The sequence below is a fragment of the Lepisosteus oculatus genome, chromosome 4, assembly GCF_040954835.1.
Source record: "Lepisosteus oculatus isolate fLepOcu1 chromosome 4, fLepOcu1.hap2, whole genome shotgun sequence".
NCBI classification, from domain to species: domain Eukaryota; kingdom Metazoa; phylum Chordata; class Actinopteri; order Semionotiformes; family Lepisosteidae; genus Lepisosteus; species Lepisosteus oculatus.
This window is the reverse complement of record NC_090699.1, coordinates 66,132,096-66,150,717: the sequence shown is the minus strand read 5'-3', so window position 1 is coordinate 66,150,717 and position 18,622 is coordinate 66,132,096. Positions and strand designations below refer to the sequence as shown.

The 18,622-nt window shown below is 60.9% G+C and overlaps 1 protein-coding gene across 2 annotated transcripts; it reads right to left on the bottom strand.

Moving 5' to 3' along the window:
* Positions 1-31: 31 nt before the first annotated feature.
* sfmbt1 (Scm like with four mbt domains 1) lies at positions 32-18,021 on the bottom strand. 2 transcript variants are annotated; one of them, XM_069189631.1, is made up of 21 exons: positions 17,895-18,021; positions 14,966-15,078; positions 14,721-14,815; positions 14,118-14,358; positions 13,174-13,262; positions 12,801-13,050; positions 12,202-12,299; positions 11,936-12,037; positions 11,357-11,507; positions 10,863-10,945; positions 10,330-10,456; positions 9,941-10,054; positions 9,230-9,272; positions 8,324-8,391; positions 7,830-7,969; positions 5,543-5,652; positions 5,271-5,446; positions 4,387-4,565; positions 4,057-4,278; positions 2,966-3,094; positions 32-1,895 (listed from the first exon to the last, which is right to left on the bottom strand). In XM_069189631.1, exons 2-21 carry the CDS (start codon positions 14,988-14,990, stop codon positions 1,755-1,757), a joined length of 2,583 nt encoding a protein of 860 aa, XP_069045732.1. In that variant the 5' UTR covers positions 14,991-15,078; positions 17,895-18,021; the 3' UTR covers positions 32-1,754. The 2 variants fall into 2 exon arrangements, with proteins under 2 accessions (XP_069045732.1, XP_069045733.1); XM_069189632.1 differs by having other exon boundaries at positions 8,324-8,388.
* Between the last annotated feature and the right edge of the window lie 601 nt (positions 18,022-18,622).

Genomic DNA, 18,622 nt, shown 5'->3' with positions numbered 1-18,622 from the left:
CAACAACAGCCCACTAACCAGAACTCCCGCCTCCATTAGAGAACATATTTTTATTTTCTGCATTTTTAAATAGTAAACATATTCCACAAAACCCTGTACAATCTTATTTACAGACACATATTAAACCAGACCCACGATTTGCTTTGCCTCTCCCAGCTCATCAGACGGAGATGTGAGCCTGCTAGCTGGCTGGCTGGACTGCTGCCCTCTGGGACCAGTCCTGGCCACCCCCAGTCTCGGCCAAGCGTGACTCGGCTCTTATACTCACTGGCTCGCCCCCTCCCTGATTCTGGCTGCCGCCTTTGCATACAGAGCTGTGACGAGAGACCTGCAGCATCTCGGTACCTTCCCCGGGTGCCGCTGGGAAAAGCCATGTGCCAGAGCCAGGAATAAATGCACGTCTGTGCAGCACTGCTCTCAGTCCTGGGCTCTGTGAGGGCAGTGTCTGTGCAGCACTGCTCTCAGTCCTGGGCTCTGTGAGGGCAGTGTCTGTGCAGCACTGCTCTCAGTCCTGGGCTCTGTGAGGGCAGTGTCTGTGCAGCACTGCTCTGTCCTGGGCTCTCCTCTGTGAGGGCAGCGTCTGTGCAGCACTGCTCTGTCCTGGGCTCTGTGAGGGCAGCGTCTGTGCAGCACTGCTCTCAGTCCTGGGCTCTGTGAGGGCAGTGTCTGTGCAGCACTGCTCTCAGTCCTGGGCTCTGTGAGGGCAGTGTCTGTGCAGCACTGCTCTCAGTCCTGGGCTCTGTGAGGGCAGTGTCTGTGCAGCACTGCTCTGTCCTGGGCTCTGTGAGGGCAGCGTCTGTGCAGCACTGCTCTCAGTCCTGGGCTCTGTGAGGGCAGTGTCTGTGCAGCACTGCTCTCAGTCCTGGGCTCTGTGAGGGCAGTGTCTGTGCAGCACTGCTCTCAGTCCTGGGCTCTGTGAGGGCAGTGTCTGTGCAGCACTGCTCTGTCCTGGGCTCTCCTCTGTGAGGGCAGCGTCTGTGCAGTTCTGTCAGAACAGGCAGACAGAAGCCTGATGTCAGCAGCCAGATAGGCGCGGAGCTGTAGGGCAAACTGCAAACCTTCTCACCTGTGAAGATCAACACGAAAACAACAGTACACACTCCTGAGAAAAACAAAACAAAATCTGCTGTACACACCCTGCATTTTAAAAACCTTCTCAGAGATGGCATTCCTTCTCCATCCGAGTCGGTGTTGTGCTTGTCTTCCACTAGTAAACTCTCCCACTTTCACCCACCCGCACCTGGCGTGAGGGGGAGGGAGAGGGCAGGACTACGGTCCCCATCACTACACACAGAGAGGGGTGCCCTGACCCCCACTGGACCCCCCACCCCCCACCCCCCGGGCCCACCGCCCCCCATGGCACCAGGCCCCAACTGGAAGTCAACCCTTGTTCCCGAACACGGTTCAGAGTCCGTCACGCTGGGGGAAAGTCCTGTTCCTCCAGGCCAGTCCCGCTCCCAGCTCGGTCTCCCTCCAGCCCAGCTCTCCGCGCTGCAGGGGAACTGGTGCTCCGGGGCAGTTCCCGGGGGCACCCCGGCGGGCTCCCCGCATGGCCCAGGACTGACGTCTGCACCTGCGCCCAGAGTCCCCAGGGAGCGCGGCGCTGTGAAAATCCACAAACGCAGAGCAAGAGCAGCCGATCTGACAGCCGGACTGGGAAGTGGCCGGCGACGGGAGCCGAGACTGGGCCTCGGAGCCAGGGGGCGAGGGCACGTGCAGTTCCGGCCCCCCGGCTCGGCCCGGCGCAGGGGCACTCAGCTGGCGAACTGCTGGTAGAAGGCCAGCTTGACCCGCTCGATGTGGTGGCACAGCTTGATGGCCGGGCCCAGCTTCAGGTCCAGGCACTCCTGCACCGTGGGCAGCGTGAGCAGCAGCAAGGCCTGTCCGTCGATCTCCTGGACACAGACACACACAGGTCAGACAGCGCTCCGGACACTGGACACACAGGTCAGACAGCGCTCCGGACACTGGACACACAGACACACACAGGTCAGACAGGGCTCCGGACACTGGACACACAGGTCAGACAGGGCTCCGGACACTGGACACACAGACACACACAGGTCAGACAGCGCTCCGGACACTGAACACACAGGTCAGACAGGGCTCTGGACACTGGACACACAGACACACACAGGTCACACAGCGCTCCGGACACTGGACACACAGACACACACAGGTCAGACAGCGCTCCGGACACTGGACACACAGGTCAGACAGGGCTCCGGACACTGGACACACAGACACACACAGGTCAGACAGCGCTCCGGACACTGGACACAGGTCAGACAGCGCTCCGGACACTGGACACACAGACACACACAGGTCACACAGCGCTCCGGACACTGCACACAGACACACACAGGTCAGACAGGGCTCCGGACACTGCACACAGACACACACAGGTCAGACAGGGCTCCGGACACTGGACACACAGACACACACAGGTCAGACAGGGCTCCGGACACTGGACACACAGACACACACAGGTCAGACAGCGCTCCGGACACTGGACACAGGTCAGACAGCGCTCCGGACACTGGACACACAGACACACACAGGTCAGACAGCGCTCCGGACACTGGACACACAGTCACAAGCACAGGGTCGGTCAGCACTGGTTTCTGCCCAAAGACAGGGCAGGTGAAGTGTGTCTGGCTGCTGTAATGTGTCCCCCCTGGTCCCCCCAGTCTGACCATCTGCTGCATGTCGTGTCCTGGTCACACACTGCACACATGCTCGATTCTCAGCCCTCTGTGAGAGCCTTGGCTAAGAGCTCGGTGTGATGAACATGCTGTTCCTGCTCCTGGCCTCAGAGAGCCTCCCTTGAGCAGTAGTGAACCAGTCCACCTCACCGGTCTGCCTTCAGAGAGCCGTTCAACGGCGTCATGTGTCTGCTCCGCTTCCTGCTCGGTGTTCTTCTGTGTCCAGCACCGCTGGCTGCTCAGAGGGCGTCGGCGGGTACCTGGTCCAGGAAGATGCGGGCCAGCGGGGCGCAGTCGGTGCTCCGGATGAACCGCACGACGTCCGCGACGCTCCAGTCCAGGGGGCTGCTCTCCAGGCGCAGCTTCTCCGGGACCTCCGCCCGCAGGCCCTGGGCACACACAGACACACAGACACACAGACGGTCTGAGGGGAGGAGCTCTGCTGAAAGCTCGTGTGTCTTTAATGGAATGTCTTCCTGCCCTGGACAAGGCTGCCAGATTGGGCGCAGTCACCCTCATTCTGGGGAGGTCCAGGCTGCCTCAGAGATGTGCATCACTAATCAATCCTCAGGCAGTATAATTCACCTGCAGGACACAACGCTTCACACTCAAAGCTGATGGGCGCAGGTGTCTGCCCACACATGCTCGGCCAACGCAGTGCAGGAACATCAGCAATCGAATGATCACATCACGTCTCGCTGGACAGACAAGAGTCTCCGCGTGATCGGATTTCTGCGCAGGGGTTAAACCTTTCTGTTTTGTCCAACGGTCCCACTGCTGCAGGAGCAGACATGTGCCTAACGGGCGAGGCTGCAGCTTCCTCATCTGGGTAACTATTACACCTCACCCAGGCTCTACAGGTCGATCGAAGCCTCGTCAATCACACAACACCGATTTCCGATGTTCTGGCGTTGAGTGATCCAGACACCCGCGTTCGTATAACGCAGCTCAGGGCGTAAAGGGCCAAGCAGCGGGCTCGGGCCCTGGCATGAGAGAGATCTCTCCAGCTCTTCCAGGTTTCACTCCACTGGAGCTCTAAACTCGATAACTGCCTCAGGATAATCTGAACTGACCCCGATTAACATGACTGCAATTAGCTTGGGGAAGCCTAGAGGAGGGAGGCCACTGGCACACATCAGAAAGGGCAAAACAGGGGCAGGAGCATAAGGACATAAGACAGGTCACAAACGAGAGGAGCCATTTGGCTTGTTAAGTAGTTAGCAGCGCAATGTTCCCGGGATCTCGGTATCTCTATCAACATTAAAACAGCGTGGCGGGACAGCTTGTTCCACACTCCCACAGCCCTCTGTGTAAAGGGGTGCCTGCTGCTCGGGCCCTCTGGGGTGATTACCTTGGGGGAGGGGGGCCGGTTCTCATCATCGGAGAAGGACGGGGAGCGAATCTTCCGCCTGCGGCGGTCCCGGCCCGGGGGCAGCTCCGCGGGGCAGGGCGAGGACGGCTGTGACTTCCGCTCGGACACCTCGGAGTCGTCCTGCAGCTCGTCCTGCAGCTCCGAGCCCGAGTCCTCGCTCAGGGAGTCCTCCTCGTCCAGGTCCTCCTCCTCGCCGCTGCCCTGGGGCCAGAGAGAGAGAGGGGTGAGGGGTGAGGGGTGAGGGGTCAGGGGTTGCACAGATGCAGACACGCACGACGGACTGCGTGTGCACGTGGCGTGGGCGGGTACCTGCGGAGAGCCGGCAGGCGTGTTGTCCAGCGATGCAGACGAGCGCTTCTTCTTGTGCACGAAGAAGTGCTTCCTCCTCTTCCTCCTCTTCCCCGGCTTCTTCACGCCCCCCTCCAGGTTGGTGTGCCCCCCCGGCGGGCGCCCGATCCTCCTGCTCTTCTTCTTCCCATAATAGTGAGCTGCAGGCGAGACACAGGCGGCTCACAGTCCCTCACTCCCCTTCACCCTCCCGGCTGGCTCGGGACAGACCGAGCACGCTCACGCCAGGCTGTCTCCTACTACCCACAGCCCAGCCCTGCTCTCGTCTGCAGCGTGGGCACAGAGCACTGGGGCTCCCCTGCCACTGCAGCTGATACAGCAGGACGACAAGGTGCAGGGAGACAGGGGGACAGGCAGAGGGGCAGGGAGTGAGACAGGGAGACAGGCAGAGGGGCAGGGAGTGAGACAGGGGGACAGGCAGAGGGGCAGGGAGTGAGACAGGGGTGACGCAGAGGGGCAAAGAGTGAGACAGGGGTGACGCAGAGGGGCAAAGAGTGAGACAGGGAGAGGCAGAGGGGCAGGGAGTGAGACAGGGGTGACGCAGAGGGGCAAAGAGTGAGACAGGGGTGACGCAGAGGGGCAAAGAGTGAGACAGGGGTGACGCAGAGGGGCAAAGAGTGAGACAGGGGTGACGCAGAGGGGCAAAGAGTGAGACAGGGAGAGGCAGAGGGGCAGGGAGTGAGACAGGGGGACAGGCCAGGGGCAGGGAGTGAGACAGGGGGACAGGCAGAGGGGCAGGGAGAGAGGCAGAGGGGCAGGGAGTGAGACAGGGGTGATGTGAGTGACGCAGAGAGGCAGGCAGAGGGACAGGGGGAGACAGGGAGAGAGGCAGAGCCAGTACTGACTGTATTTGGTCTTGGTGAGCACAGAGCAGTTCTCCGAGCAGTGCTCCAGCACCATGCGCGGCCCGAACAGGTTGGGGCAGCACTCCAGCTTGATGCACGTCTTCCTGCAGAACTCTGCCACCCGGTCCGCCGTGCGCACGATCTCCACCGTGGCCCGGTAGCTCTTCCCCTTGTACCTGCAGCACAGCACAGCACAGCTCAGCTCAGCTCAGCCCCGTGCGCTGGCAGAGCACAGCGGCGCGGCGGGCAGCGTGCAGAGCCCGGTGTCTCACTTGGCCTTGAGGGTCTCGCCGTGCCCGCGCCAGCGCGCCTCCTCGTCCAGCTGCAGCTCCCGCAGCACGCGGCTGGGCTTGTAGGCGGCGTTGATCAGCAGAGTCAGGACCTGCGGCGCAGCAGAGAGCAGGGAGAGGGTGAGGCACAGGCACGCAGTACAGGCAGTCAGGGACAGCGGAGCAGTGAGATACAGCAGAGAGGAGTGCAGAAGAGCTCAGTGAGACCCAGGGCAGTGTGACTCTGCTCAGGGAGACCCAGGGCAGTGTGACTCTGCTCAGGGAGACCCAGGGCAGTGTGACTCTGCTCAGTGAGACCCAGGGCAGTGTGACTCTGCTCAGTGAGACCCAGGGCAGTGTGACTCTGCTCAGTGAGACCCAGGGCAGTGTGACTCTGCTCAGTGAGACCCAGGGCAGTGTGACTCTGCAGTGTGACTCTGCTCAGTGAGACCCAGGGCAGTGTGGTGCAGTGTGACTCTGCTCAGTGAGACCCAGGGCAGTGTGACTCTGCTCAGGGAGACCCAGGGCAGTGTGACTCTGCTCAGGGAGACCCAGGGCAGTGAGACTCTGCAGTGAGACTCTGCTCAGTGAGACTCAGGGCAGTGTGGTGCAGTGTGACTCTGCTCAGTGAGACCCAGGGCAGTGTGACTCTGCTCAGGGAGACCCAGGGCAGTGTGACTCTGCTCAGGGAGACCCAGGGCAGTGAGACTCTGCTCAGTGAGACTCAGGGCAGTGTGACTCTGCTCAGTGAGACCCAGGGCAGTGAGACTCTGCTCAGTGAGACCCAGGGCAGTGAGACTCTGCTCAGGGAGACCCAGGGCAGTGAGACTCTGCTCAGGGAGACCCAGGGCAGTGTGACTCTGCAGTGTGACTCTGCTCAGTGAGACCCAGGGCAGTGTGGTGCAGTGTGACTCTGCTCAGGGAGACCCAGGGCAGTGTGACTCTGCTCAGGGAGACCCAGGGCAGTGAGACTCTGCTCAGGGAGACCCAGGGCAGTGAGACTCTGCTCAGTGAGACCCAGGGCAGTGTGACTCTGCAGTGTGACTCTGCTCAGTGAGACCCAGGGCAGTGTGACTCTGCAGTGTGACTCTGCTCAGTGAGACCCAGGGCAGTGTGACTCTGCAGTGTGACTCTGCTCAGTGAGACTCAGGGCAGTGTGACTCTGCAGTGAGACTCTGCTCAGTGAGACCCAGGGCAGTGAGACTCTGCTCAGTGAGACCCAGGGCAGTGAGACTCTGCTCAGTGAGACCCAGGGCAGTGAGACTCTGCTCAGTGAGACCCAGGGCAGTGTGACTCTGCAGTGTGACTCTGCTCAGTGAGACCCAGGGCAGTGTGACTCTGCAGTGTGACTCTGCTCAGTGAGACCCAGGGCAGTGTGACTCTGCAGTGTGACTCTGCTCAGTGAGACTCAGGGCAGTGTGGTGCAGTGTGACTCTGCTCAGTGAGACCCAGGGCAGTGTGACTCTGCTCAGTGAGACCCAGGGCAGTGAGACTCTGCTCAGGGAGACCCAGGGCAGTGTGACTCTGCTCAGGGAGACCCAGGGCAGTGTGACTCTGCAGTGTGACTCTGCTCAGTGAGACCCAGGGCAGTGTGACTCTGCAGTGTGACTCTGCTCAGTGAGACCCAGGGCAGTGTGACTCTGCAGTGTGACTCTGCTCAGTGAGACCCAGGGCAGTGTGACTCTGCAGTGTGACTCTGCTCAGTGAGACTCAGGGCAGTGTGGTGCAGTGTGACTCTGCTCAGTGAGACCCAGGGCAGTGTGACTCTGCTCAGTGAGACCCAGGGCAGTGAGACTCTGCTCAGTGAGACCCAGGGCAGTGAGACTCTGCTCAGGGAGACCCAGGGCAGTGTGACTCTGCTCAGGGAGACCCAGGGCAGTGTGACTCTGCAGTGTGACTCTGCTCAGTGAGACCCAGGGCAGTGTGACTCTGCAGTGTGACTCTGCTCAGTGAGACTCAGGGCAGTGTGACTCTGCTCAGTGAGACCCAGGGCAGTGAGACTCTGCTCAGTGAGACCCAGGGCAGTGAGACTCTGCTCAGTGAGACCCAGGGCAGTGAGACTCTGCTCAGGGAGACCCAGGGCAGTGTGACTCTGCTCAGGGAGACCCAGGGCAGTGTGACTCTGCAGTGTGACTCTGCTCAGTGAGACCCAGGGCAGTGTGACTCTGCAGTTTGACTCTGCTCAGGGAGACCCAGGGCAGTGTGACTCTGCTCAGGGAGACCCAGGGCAGTGTGGTGCAGTGTGACTCTGCTCAGTGAGACGCAGCCCAGCGCCCCGCCCCGGCCTCACCTCCTTCAGCACCAGCACGCAGCTGCCCGGCCCCACGCACTGCGGCAGCTCGGCGATGCGGCCCTTGTTCAGGTACGGCCCCGAGAAGCAGCGGTGGTTGAAGTAGATCTTGGGGCAGCAGTACTTCCCGTTGCCCAGCCCTGCCCAGAGGAAAACAGGGGTCCTGAGTCACGGACACGGAGACAGGAAAACCAGCAGAACACGGAAAGGAAGGAGCCGTTGAGTCCAGAGACACACGATCTCTAACTGTGTTATGACTCAGACGGCCTAGATTCCAATGCAACTGGGTTCTCTCATCCCCACAGCTATTAACCTACTTAATCTGAACAACTGGTTGTGTAGTTTACTTTTATTTGCAAAGCCCTTCTGCTACCTCATCATACAGGCTCGTGTTATATTGAGTGTGTTGCTACGTCCTCGACCTGCCTGCAAGGCCGATTTCCCTGCTGGGACAGTAAGAAGGAAGTCAGCGGTGTCAGATGCGCGATACTTACCGCTCTCCGACTGGCCGTTTTCCTGCTGCCTCAGGGCGTCGGGGCGCGTGTTCCGAGGAGGAGCTCTGCTGCAGACAGACACACACATCGGTCGCAAAGCAGGAAGGCCCCAGAAACGTTTCATGAACTGGACCGTCAACAAACCTCACTCAAGTGCATCCCAGTGTCCTGGGATCTGTACTGACCAGCAGTCAGGACACTGGGGTCCACACCCCTACCCTAAACACAGTGTCCTGGGATTGGTACTGACCAGCAGTCAGGACACTGGGGTCAACACCCCTACTCTTACACACAGTGTCCTGGGATCGGTACTGACCAGCAGTCAGGACACTGGGGTCCACACCCCTACTCTTACACACAGTGTCCTGGGATCGGTACTGACCAGCAGCCAGGACACTGGGGTCCACACCCGTACCCTAAACACAGTGTCCTGGGATCGGTACTGACCAGCAGCCAGGACACTGGGGTCCACACCCCTACTCTTACAGTGTCCTGGGATTGGTACTGACCAGCAGTAAGGACACTGGGGTTCACACCCCTACTCTTACACACAGTGTCCTGGGATCGGTACTGACCAGCAGCCAGGACACTGGGGTCCACACCCCTACTCTTACAGTGTCCTGGGATCGGTACTGACCAGCAGTCAGGACACTGGGGTCCACACCCCTACTCTTACACACAGTGTCCTGGGATTGGTACTGACCAGCAGTCAGGACACTGGGGTCCACACCCCTACTCTCACACCTAGTGGGAGCTACATGCTAAACGAGTCCACGGGACTGCTCTCCTGACTGTGGATCCCTGGCTCAGTCTTCAACAGAGCAGGAACTCATCTCTGCAGAGACAGACCGGCCCTTCTGTTCTCCAGCAGGGCTTCAGAGAGAAAAAGACCAAGAGGATCCTTACTGTTTCTCCGGCTGGACCACTGCAACTCTCCGCTGCTTCTGAACTGTGAAGGGAAGAGGAAAGAGCCTGAGAGCAGGTCAGCAGACAGCCAGGCCGAAGCGATGCACGAGTCGGGGCCTCGTGCCACAGCGAGTATCAGACCCCGACGCCAGGCCGGGCAGAGAGGATCACGAGCCGCACCTGAGCAGATGTCCACTGTGGGCCGGTCTCACGGTCAGTGTGGTGGACACTGCTGGGGCTCTCTCTCATGGGCACCACTGTGGGCTGGTCTCACGGTCAGTGTGGTGGACACTGCTGGGGCTCTCTCTCATGGGCACCACTGTGGGCTGGTGTCACGGTCAGTGTGGTGGACACTGCTGGGGCTCTCTCTCATGGGCACCACTGTGGGCTGGTCTCACGGTCAGTGTGGTGGACACTGCTGGGGCTCTCTCTCATGGGCACCACTGTGGGCTGGTCTCACGGTCAGTGTGGTGGACACTGCTGGGGCTCTCTCTCATGGGCACCACTGTGGGCTGGTCTCACGGTCAGTGTGGTGGACACTGCTGGGGCTGTATCTCATGGGCTCCACTGTGGGCCGGTCTCACGGTCAGTGCTGCAGGTGATGTCTGGACTACTGGACTCCACACTCTGAGTGAGCAACGTCAGCCACTGAGCCAGTTTGGAGCACCCCTGGGCCGCTCACTGACCTGCACCCCGGGGGGCGGGACTCACCTTTGGGTTTGCAGGGGTGCCTCAGCGTGTAGCCATTGGTCTCACACCAGCTCACGGGGAAGATGTCCATGGAGTGGACGTGGACGATGCACTCTGGCACAGGGGGCTTGACCGCTGCTGGCCCCCGGGGACAGACAGGAAGAAGGGGAGACGCCGTTAGCCGCTGACCGGACAGCAGATCTTACATCACAGTTCAGGTTGTGTTTTCTCTCTTCTCTTTTCGGCAGGGAATAAACCTGTTACGTGTTCTTTTGATCTTACATCAAGCTCACTGAGCACACGAGACGCCACCAGAGAAGAGAAGAGAGTACTTGTCTTCAAGTCAGTTGATTATTGAGACAGACGGACAGATAGCTTGGCTGCCACCAAAAAAGGACCCTGCTGCATACCTTCCAGATGCAGCCAGATGTGCTGACCTTTCACCTTGGTAACCGTGGCGACGTGGATGTGCTCCGGAGCGAGAGGGTTCACGGCCTCCAGCCTCATCGACTCCTTGAAGCCGTGATCCGTCTGCTCCTGAGGGAGGAGAGCAGGAGAGCACGGATGGAAACAAGCCTGTATGTGTCAGGGCATCGTTCTGTGTGTGTGTGTATCAGGGCATCGTTCTGTGTGTGTGGGTGTGTGTGTGTCAGGGCATCGTTCTGTGTGTGTGTGTATCAGGGCATCGTTCTGTGTGTGTGGGTGTGTGTGTGTGTCAGGGCATCGTTCTGTGTGTGTGGGTGTGTGTGTGTGTCAGGGCATCGTTCTGTGTGTGTGGGTGTGTGTGTGTATCAGGGCATCGTTCTGTGTGTGTGGGTGTGTGTGTGTCAGGGCATCGTTCTGTGTGTGTGGGTGTGTTTGTGTCAGGGCATCGTGCTATGTGTGTGGGTGGGTGGGTGTGTGTGTGTGAGAGTATCAGGGCATCGTGCTGTGGGAGTCTCACCACAGGGAAGCAGTGCTGGGGGGCAGGCTCGGCTCCACACTGCTTCAGATAGTCAGCCCAGTCAAAGTCCTGCTCAGGATATCCTGTGGCACAGACAGCTGGTGTTACTAACCAAGCCCTGAAGTAACACGTCAGTGAACACAGAGCAGCGTGACATGAAACCTTCCTCTTCTATTGCCCTGAAGATCTCTGCAGCAGACAGCAGGAGTGGGGGGCTGAGGGCTGACAGAGTTTACAGACGAAGGGGCTACTCTATAACAAAACGCTGATGATTAACTCTTTGTGTGCCAGATCCCGTCTCCAGGTGGACATTCCAGCCAGTGGCTCCCGAGAGCCCTGGGTAATGTCAGGTGTCTCTCCTGCTCTGGGCTGCCCTGCTGGCCCGGTACAGACCAGAGCAGGAGAGACACAGGGGGGCTCTGTGTTCGCAGTCTGCACGCTGCGTGTGTGTGTGTGTGTGTTGAGGGCTGCGGAGTGGCTCTGAGGTCCCTGACCTGGAGGGGGGCTGAGTGTCACCCCATTCTTCAGGCTCCACTGCGCGGGGAAGATCCCAGCACTTCCTCGGTGACACAGGAAGGAGACCCTGTCCCCACCTTCTTCCCGCAGGTCGTCCATCTGCACCAGGAAGAACTGCTCACTGAACACCTGCAAAGACACCCGCCTGTCAGCGCAGCCCCCCGCAGACCCCAGAGAGGGCCCACAGGTTCGCTTCTTTCGGTTTCAGACACGCAGCTGCACCAGAGGAGAAACACGAGCCTGACGTGGGCGACAACGCGAGTCTCCTGCTCAGTTCCCAACAGGGGCACTCGGCCTCCACACTTCCTCAACCTGGAAAGTGACACCAAGCTCCGCTGTAATAACATCAACGTCCCCCCCAAGATGTCGAGGGGTTCTATTTCTGCACCCGTTGTTAAAGCATCTGCTTAAAGCTGGACAGTCTGCATCAGGCCCTGCTCGATTTACGAGGGCGGACGCGGTCATCTCGGCGCGCTGGTGCTGTGTCTCAGCTGTGGCACCACAAGCTCATTCATCTGCAGCTCAGCCCTCCAGCCCACAGGGGGCGCCCCTCCTACCTTGGCGACAGTGGCGGGGCGAATGGCGAAGGGCGCGTTGGGGTCCACAGCCTCCAGCTTCATCCCCTCCGAGAAGCAGTGAGGGCCGATCACAGGCTGGTCCTGAGGGCACAGGACAGAGTTCGACTCGCTGAGCAAATGAGGCTGCACACCGCACACACCTGGGACTGCGGAGGTCAACCCGACCCCTTCCCATGAGGCCCAGGACAGCGCCAGAACCGCGGTTCTGCCTCGGCGTCAGCAGGACCAGGCTCCCGGGCTCCTACCTTGAAGAATTCCTGAGTGACGGGCGGCTCCGGCATCTGTGCGCGGACCTTCTGGAGAACTTCGGCCCAGTCCGCCTCAGTCCGCAGGGCTCTCAGAGCTGAAACACAGCGCAGGGTCTCATCGCACCCTACTGGTCACCCTCCGCCCTGCTGCCAGTTCAAACACCGCCAGCACCCTGGAGCTGGAAACCTCCCCACTGCCCACAGATCCGCTCGGCTGCCTGTTACCAGCGGCGGGAGCAGCAAGGAAAGGAGGCGTTTGAATCTGCGAGCCGACACGTGGGCGCAGCTCTCTGGAGCACACAGCAAACCGACGCCGGGCTGAGGGGTTTCACACTGACCCTTACTGCTCAGACCGAACAGGCGTCACAAGACTGAGGCAGAATGTCACACCCATCACTGGGCAGCAAGACAAAACACTCTGGGGACACTCTCTGTCGTTTGACGCTTTCTGTCAGCTCAGCCTGTATTCCATACAGGTAGTGTTTAACGACAACTTCAACGAAAATTAACTTGGGATTTGTTCTCGGCTTGAAGACGGCGAGAGAGGTCCGGCTGTGGGAGTGACCGGGGAGGGGTGTGCGGCCGCGCGCTCTGACCTGCGGGGGGCGTGAGCGCGCAGCCCTGCTGCTCGGCCCAGCCAGGGGGGTGCAGGAGAGGGTGCAGGTAGAACAGCCAGCGCTGGGGCGTCTGGGGGAGCCCTTCCGTCCCGGCGTAGCGCAGGCGCAGTCGCCCCCCCGCGTTCTCCTCCACGACCACGGCCCAGGCCAGCCCGGGGTCCTCGCTGTCCTGCAGCTCCAGAGTCGAACCCGGGCTCAGCAGGTCCAGCGGGTTCTTGCCACGGTGCGGCTGGGGGGGACAGAGAGGACAGCGGCTATTCTCAGCGCTCACGGCAACGGTCAGTTTATCATGCTTGATCTCCAGCTCGGCAGAACTGATTTGTGGGGGTTCGGGGGTTCACAGGTCACTCACCCCCTCCAGAAGGTTGGCGGGCACGCTGCATGCCCCTTCCTGGCCATGTGCCAGGACGGCTGCCCAGTCCGAGTACTTCTCACGGAGACCTGCAGGGGGCAGGAGCGAGCGGCGTGAGAGGGGTCCCAGTATGGTCTAATACAGGGTTTCCCACCCTGGTCTTAGGGTCAGCGTCTCTCAGAGGGGTCAGCAGTCCAGGAGAGTCAGGGTGTCTCCAAGCAGACAACGGTCCAGCGGTCAGCAGTCCAGCAGGGTCAGTGTCTCTCCGAGTGGTCGGTCTTCCAGGAGGGTCAGTGTCTCTCAGAGTGGTCAGAAGTCCAGTGGTCAGCAGTCCAGGATGGTCAGTGTCTCTCCGAGCGGTCAGCGGTCCAGTGGTCAGTAGTCCAGGAGGGTCAGTGTCTCTCTGAGCGGTCAGCAGTCCAGGAGGGTGAGTGTCTCTCCGAGCGGTCAGCGGTCCAGTGGTCAGTAGTCCAGGAGGGTCAGTGTCTCTCTGAGCAGTCAGCGGTCCAGTGGTCAGCAGTCCAGGATGGTCAGTGTCTCTCAGAGTGGTCAGTAGTCCAGGAGGGTCACTGTCTCTCTGAGCGGTCAGCAGTCCAGTGGTCAGTAGTCCAGGATGGTCAGTGTCTCTCGGAGTGGTCAGTAGTCCAGGAGGGTCAGTGTCTCTCCGAGCGGTCAGCGGTCCAGTGGTCAGTAGTCCAGGAGGGTCAGTGTCTCTGAGCGGTCAGCAGTCCAGTGGTCAGTAGTCCAGGATGGTCAGTGACTCTCGGAGTGGTCAGTCATTCAGGAGGGTCAGTCTCTCTGAGCGGTCAGCGGTCCAGTGGTCAGCAGTCCAGGATGGTCAGTGTCTCTCGGAGTGGTCAGTCTTCCAGGAGGGTCAGTGTCTCTCCGAGCGGTCAGCGGTCCAGTGGTCAGTGTCTCTCCGAGCGGTCAGCGGTCCAGGGTACCTTCAGGGGGGCGCAGCGGCAGGCCCTGCTGCTGGCTCCAGCCGAGGGGGTGCAGGTCCGCGGTCATGATGTCGCACCAGAAGTCTGCGCGGCGGTCAGCGCCGTAGCCCTCGTAGCGCAGCAGCAGCAGCTGGCCGCAGGTGGTGATGATGGTGGCCACCCAGCAGGCCGCGGGCTCGCCCCGGAGGGCCACCTCCAGCTTCATCCCGGGGCTCAGCCCGCTCTGCAGGCTCAGGTCCACCTGGGGGGGCGCGGGGGCAGTGTGAGTCAGGGGGCAGCGGGGGGCTCACCCATCAGCACCCCCCACTGGTGCCCCTCTGGCGCCAGCGAGGAGGAGGAGGAGGAGGAGGAGGAGGAGGAAGGAGCGGTACAGTACACGCCTGCGTCTCTGCACCGTCACGGATACCAGCGCCAGAACGACTCCATGTTTGCCCTGTCTGCCCCCCCCCCGGCAGGACCGAGGACGGCGACGCCTGGTGCTCCCTCCTTCTCCAGCACGAGACGCTGAGCTCGGCCAGGGGCCCTCTGTCCAGTCACCCCACACCCCAGCCCCCCCGGTCGCCCCTCGCTCCCCGCTGTCGGCCCGGAGAGGACGAGACTCACGTGTTTGAAGGCGTGGTGGGGCACCGCCGACACCCCGTTCTCCTCCAGGTACTCGTCCCAGTTAAAGTCCGACTCGTCCTGACCAGAGCCACCGCCTGCAGCACACAGGGAAGGCCCACAGTCACCCTGCTGCGCCCCCTCACCCTCACCCTCACCCTCACCCTCACCCTCACCCTCACCCTCACCCTCACCCTCACCCTCACCCTCACCCTCACCCGCCGCGCGCGGCACCACCTCCGCCTGACCTGATTCCTGCTGCTCCTGGCTCATGGTGGCGCCTCCTGCTGGCCGCTGTGCTGTAGCGCACCTCCCCCTGGCTCCCTGGCTGGCCGTGCTCCCGCGTGACCCCCGCGTGACCCTGCACACAGACGCACAGAGAGGGGAGAAACCACGTTAGGGGCTAGAGCACCCCAGGATTCACAGGGCCCTCTCCTCCGGAACTGTCCCTGTAACCCCCTCTCTCCCTGTCCCCGTCGTGACCCCCCACCCCCCGGTCCCGGGAGCAACCCACTGGGGGGCGCCGGGGAGAAGGGAACACGCAGAGCAGGGTGTCCAGTCCTGTCCTGGGGGGGTCAGTGTGTCTGCAGGGTGTCCAGTCCTGTCCTGGGGGGGTCAGTGTGTGTGCAGGGTGTCCAGTCCTGTCCTGGGGGGGTCAGTGTGTCTGTAGGGTGTCCAGTCCTGTCCGGGGGGGTCAGTGTGTCTGTAGGGTGTCCAGTCCTGTCCTGGGGGGGGGTCAGTGTGCGTGCAGGGTGTCCAGTCCTGTCCTGGGGGGGTCAGTGTGTCTGTAGGGTGTCCAGTCCTGTCCAGGGGGGGGTCAGTGTGTCTGCAGGGTGTCCAGTCCTGTCCAGGGGGGGGTCAGTGTGTGTGCAGGGTGCCCAGTCCTGTCCGGGGGGGTCAGTGTGTGTGCAGGGTGTCCAGTCCTGTCCTGGGGGGGTCAGTGTGTGTGCAGGGTGTCCAGTCCTGTCCTGGGGGGGTCAGTGTGTGTGCAGCGTGTCCAGTCCTGTCCTGGGGGGGTCACTGTGTGTGCAGGGTGTCCAGTCCTGTCCTGGGGGGGTCAGTGTGCCTGAGGGTTTTCCCAGGCCTGCAGGTCCTCAGGAGCTCTTGAACAGCACCACGTCTCCAGAGACACTTGAACCCCAGCCCAGCAGAGGACTGTGGGCTCAAGCCCCGAGGTGCTGAGACTGCCTGAGCCCAGGCACTGCAGCAGGAGATTCCCAGCTTGTAAACGGGTTCAGTACCAGTAACAGAACAGCTCACAGCTGTACTCGACAATAAACCATAAGAAGTATCTTCTCCGACCGGAAAACCTGAGACGCTGCAAGAGGCATCGGACTGTTTCCCCGGCGGTGCCCTGCAGGCGCTGTCAGGAGCGGCTCCGGGGCGCCCGGTACCGGTACCGGTGCTGCAGCCGCCCAGAGCCCTGGACTGACCACAACGTGAAGCGGCACAGATCTCTCCGTCACCGGCTGCAGTCCGGCACGACTCGCGAACACGCGTGACTCGCGGTGTTTCCAGGAGCTGCGTTTCTAATATTCTGAAGGGTTTCTGCGACCCACGCCTCGCCTTCCACGCGGAAGACAGAAGCCTCTTCAAGCACAAATGTCATGTCAAAGTCCAGATCCGACTAGACCGCCGGATCCGGGCCGGGACCTTGAACTCCCGAAATCACGAAACCAAATGTTTTAAACTGACAGGTGCAGTTATTCTTGGTTCAAGAAACGTGTTCGGATAACGAACAACAACAACAAAAAAAAGGTTCGTCCGTCAAAAGGCTTAACTTCCGAATAAAAACGCACTTGGTCCCGTCTTCCCGTTTCCAAAAACCCGCCCACTGGGGCTCCAGGCGCGGGTGACACCCCGCTCCCGCCGCCGTGACCTTTGAACCCCCGCGCCCGAGCGCCCTGCAGCAGGACCCCCGGCCAGGTCACCCTCGCCCCCCGGCTGAGGCGGTCCACGCCTTGCTCTTCCTTTCCGTAAACAGCTGGGGGAGGATCTGTGGCGGCACACTCTTCAGCCTCCATATTTAATTTTTTTAATCCTAACGATATGTATGATTGTGCTGGATGACAAGAAGTTTGTGAACGAATCAGGTCAGCGGCTCCGGGTGTCAGGCTGCCCCCCCCCGGGCGGTCCCCGGCGCGACAGCGGTGTGAGGCGACACTGACCGCTTTTAAACACGATTCAAAAAGAATGACACCTTTACCCGCCATTTTACATCTGCCAAAGTTAAAATAACGCCAAGAAGTTACGTAACTGGCAAAGAAACCCCCCCAGTGATCGAGCGAAGCCGCCGGTCGCGGTGTTGAAGTTGCTGCGGGCGACCGCAGTTCTGTCCACCTGAGCAACACCCGCGTCCTGAGATGGGCTCCGCTTAAAAACTGTGTATACTGCACGTACCTGAATAACTGAACGGTGAATAAAACTAACACGCGAAAATGGAGCTGGGCTCGGCCACTGGCTTTAAGGAGAATATTCCAGGCGCCGATGAGCCACCGTGACGATAAACGCGGATTCGAAACCTCGCTTTCCTGAGCTGTATCCCAACACGGGTACCCCAAGCCAGCGCGATGAACCCGAGCCCCAAAACAACACGCTGCTCTTCTCGTGATCTCTCGTTCGCTCAGCTCCACAAATGGACTAACCCAGCTGTCCCTGCCGAAAACTGCCACTGTTACACAATTTCTCCATACCGACACTGTCAGCGCTGCAGACACAGTCTCTGCTACACAATTTCTCCATACCGACACTGTCAGCGCTGCAGACACAGTCTCTGCTACACAATTTCTCCATAACCGACACTGTTAGCGCTGCAGACACGGTCTTTTCTACACAATCGCTCCGCACCGGGCTCAGTTAGCGCTGCAGACACGGTCTCTGCTACACAATCGCTCCGCACCGGGCTCAGTTAGCGCTGCAGACACGGTCTCTGCTACACAACCGCTCCGCACCGGGCTCAGTTAGCGCTGCAGACACGGTCTCTGCTACACAACCGCTCCGCACCGGAGAGCCCGGAGCCCAAGTTGCTGAGACGTCAGAGCCTCTCTCGATCACGGACGAGCTTTTTTAGCGCCGGGAAAAAAGACGGGGGCAGCCGGAAGGCGCGCGAAACCGCTTTCACTCGGTAGCCCGGGCTGCGCCTTACTGAAGTAATCAGTCCCCGGCCGCGGGCCTCACCTGTTCCGAGTTTTTCCGAGTCGGTTTTGGATGCTCTGCCCTGCCCGAGCTGCCTCGCCGCTCGCCGCCTCGTTCCAATATGGCCCAGCCTGCCCGTGCGCATGCGCGCACCCCCTGCCAGCGGCGCGCGAGCCGCTACCTCGCTCTCGCCTTCGCGAGTCAGGCCGGGGTATTTAACAAGCGGGGGGTGCGTGAGTTAGGGGTGGTGTAGGGACTCGCGGGGAGGGGGGGCTGTTATTTGCTTTTTTTTGTAAAACACGCAGACAAAAACTCCACCGATCGCCTCTGCATGCTGGTGAAAAACACTTCAGCGCGACACTGCCGGTTTCTGGCGCTGTGCCCCGTGCCTCCGTGTGCTGCGCGCTGTGCTGGGGGGTCGCCCCCCCCCCCCCCCCCAGCCGTGAAGCGCGCACTCAGATTGTTTCCTTCTCTCCCTCAGCTCTCCGGTGTGAGCTCTCTCTGGCCAGGCGTCCTGGGCAGCGCAGGGGCGGGGTGTGCATCACGCATTCGTTCATATTTTTGGAAGACGAAGACGCAGAAAGCAAATTGACTTCCCCCCACGGCCGCCGCGAGGCCCGAACAATAGGAGGGCGCGCGGTCATTCTCCCCGGCGAGGCGCCGCTTGTGGGCGCGAGGAGCCGAATCCAAAATGTCGGGATTTTGCGCCGGAGCCCGCGGCACGCGCACCCAGAAGCGCCTCTCGCGGGGAGGAGCACGTGTCCCCCGCG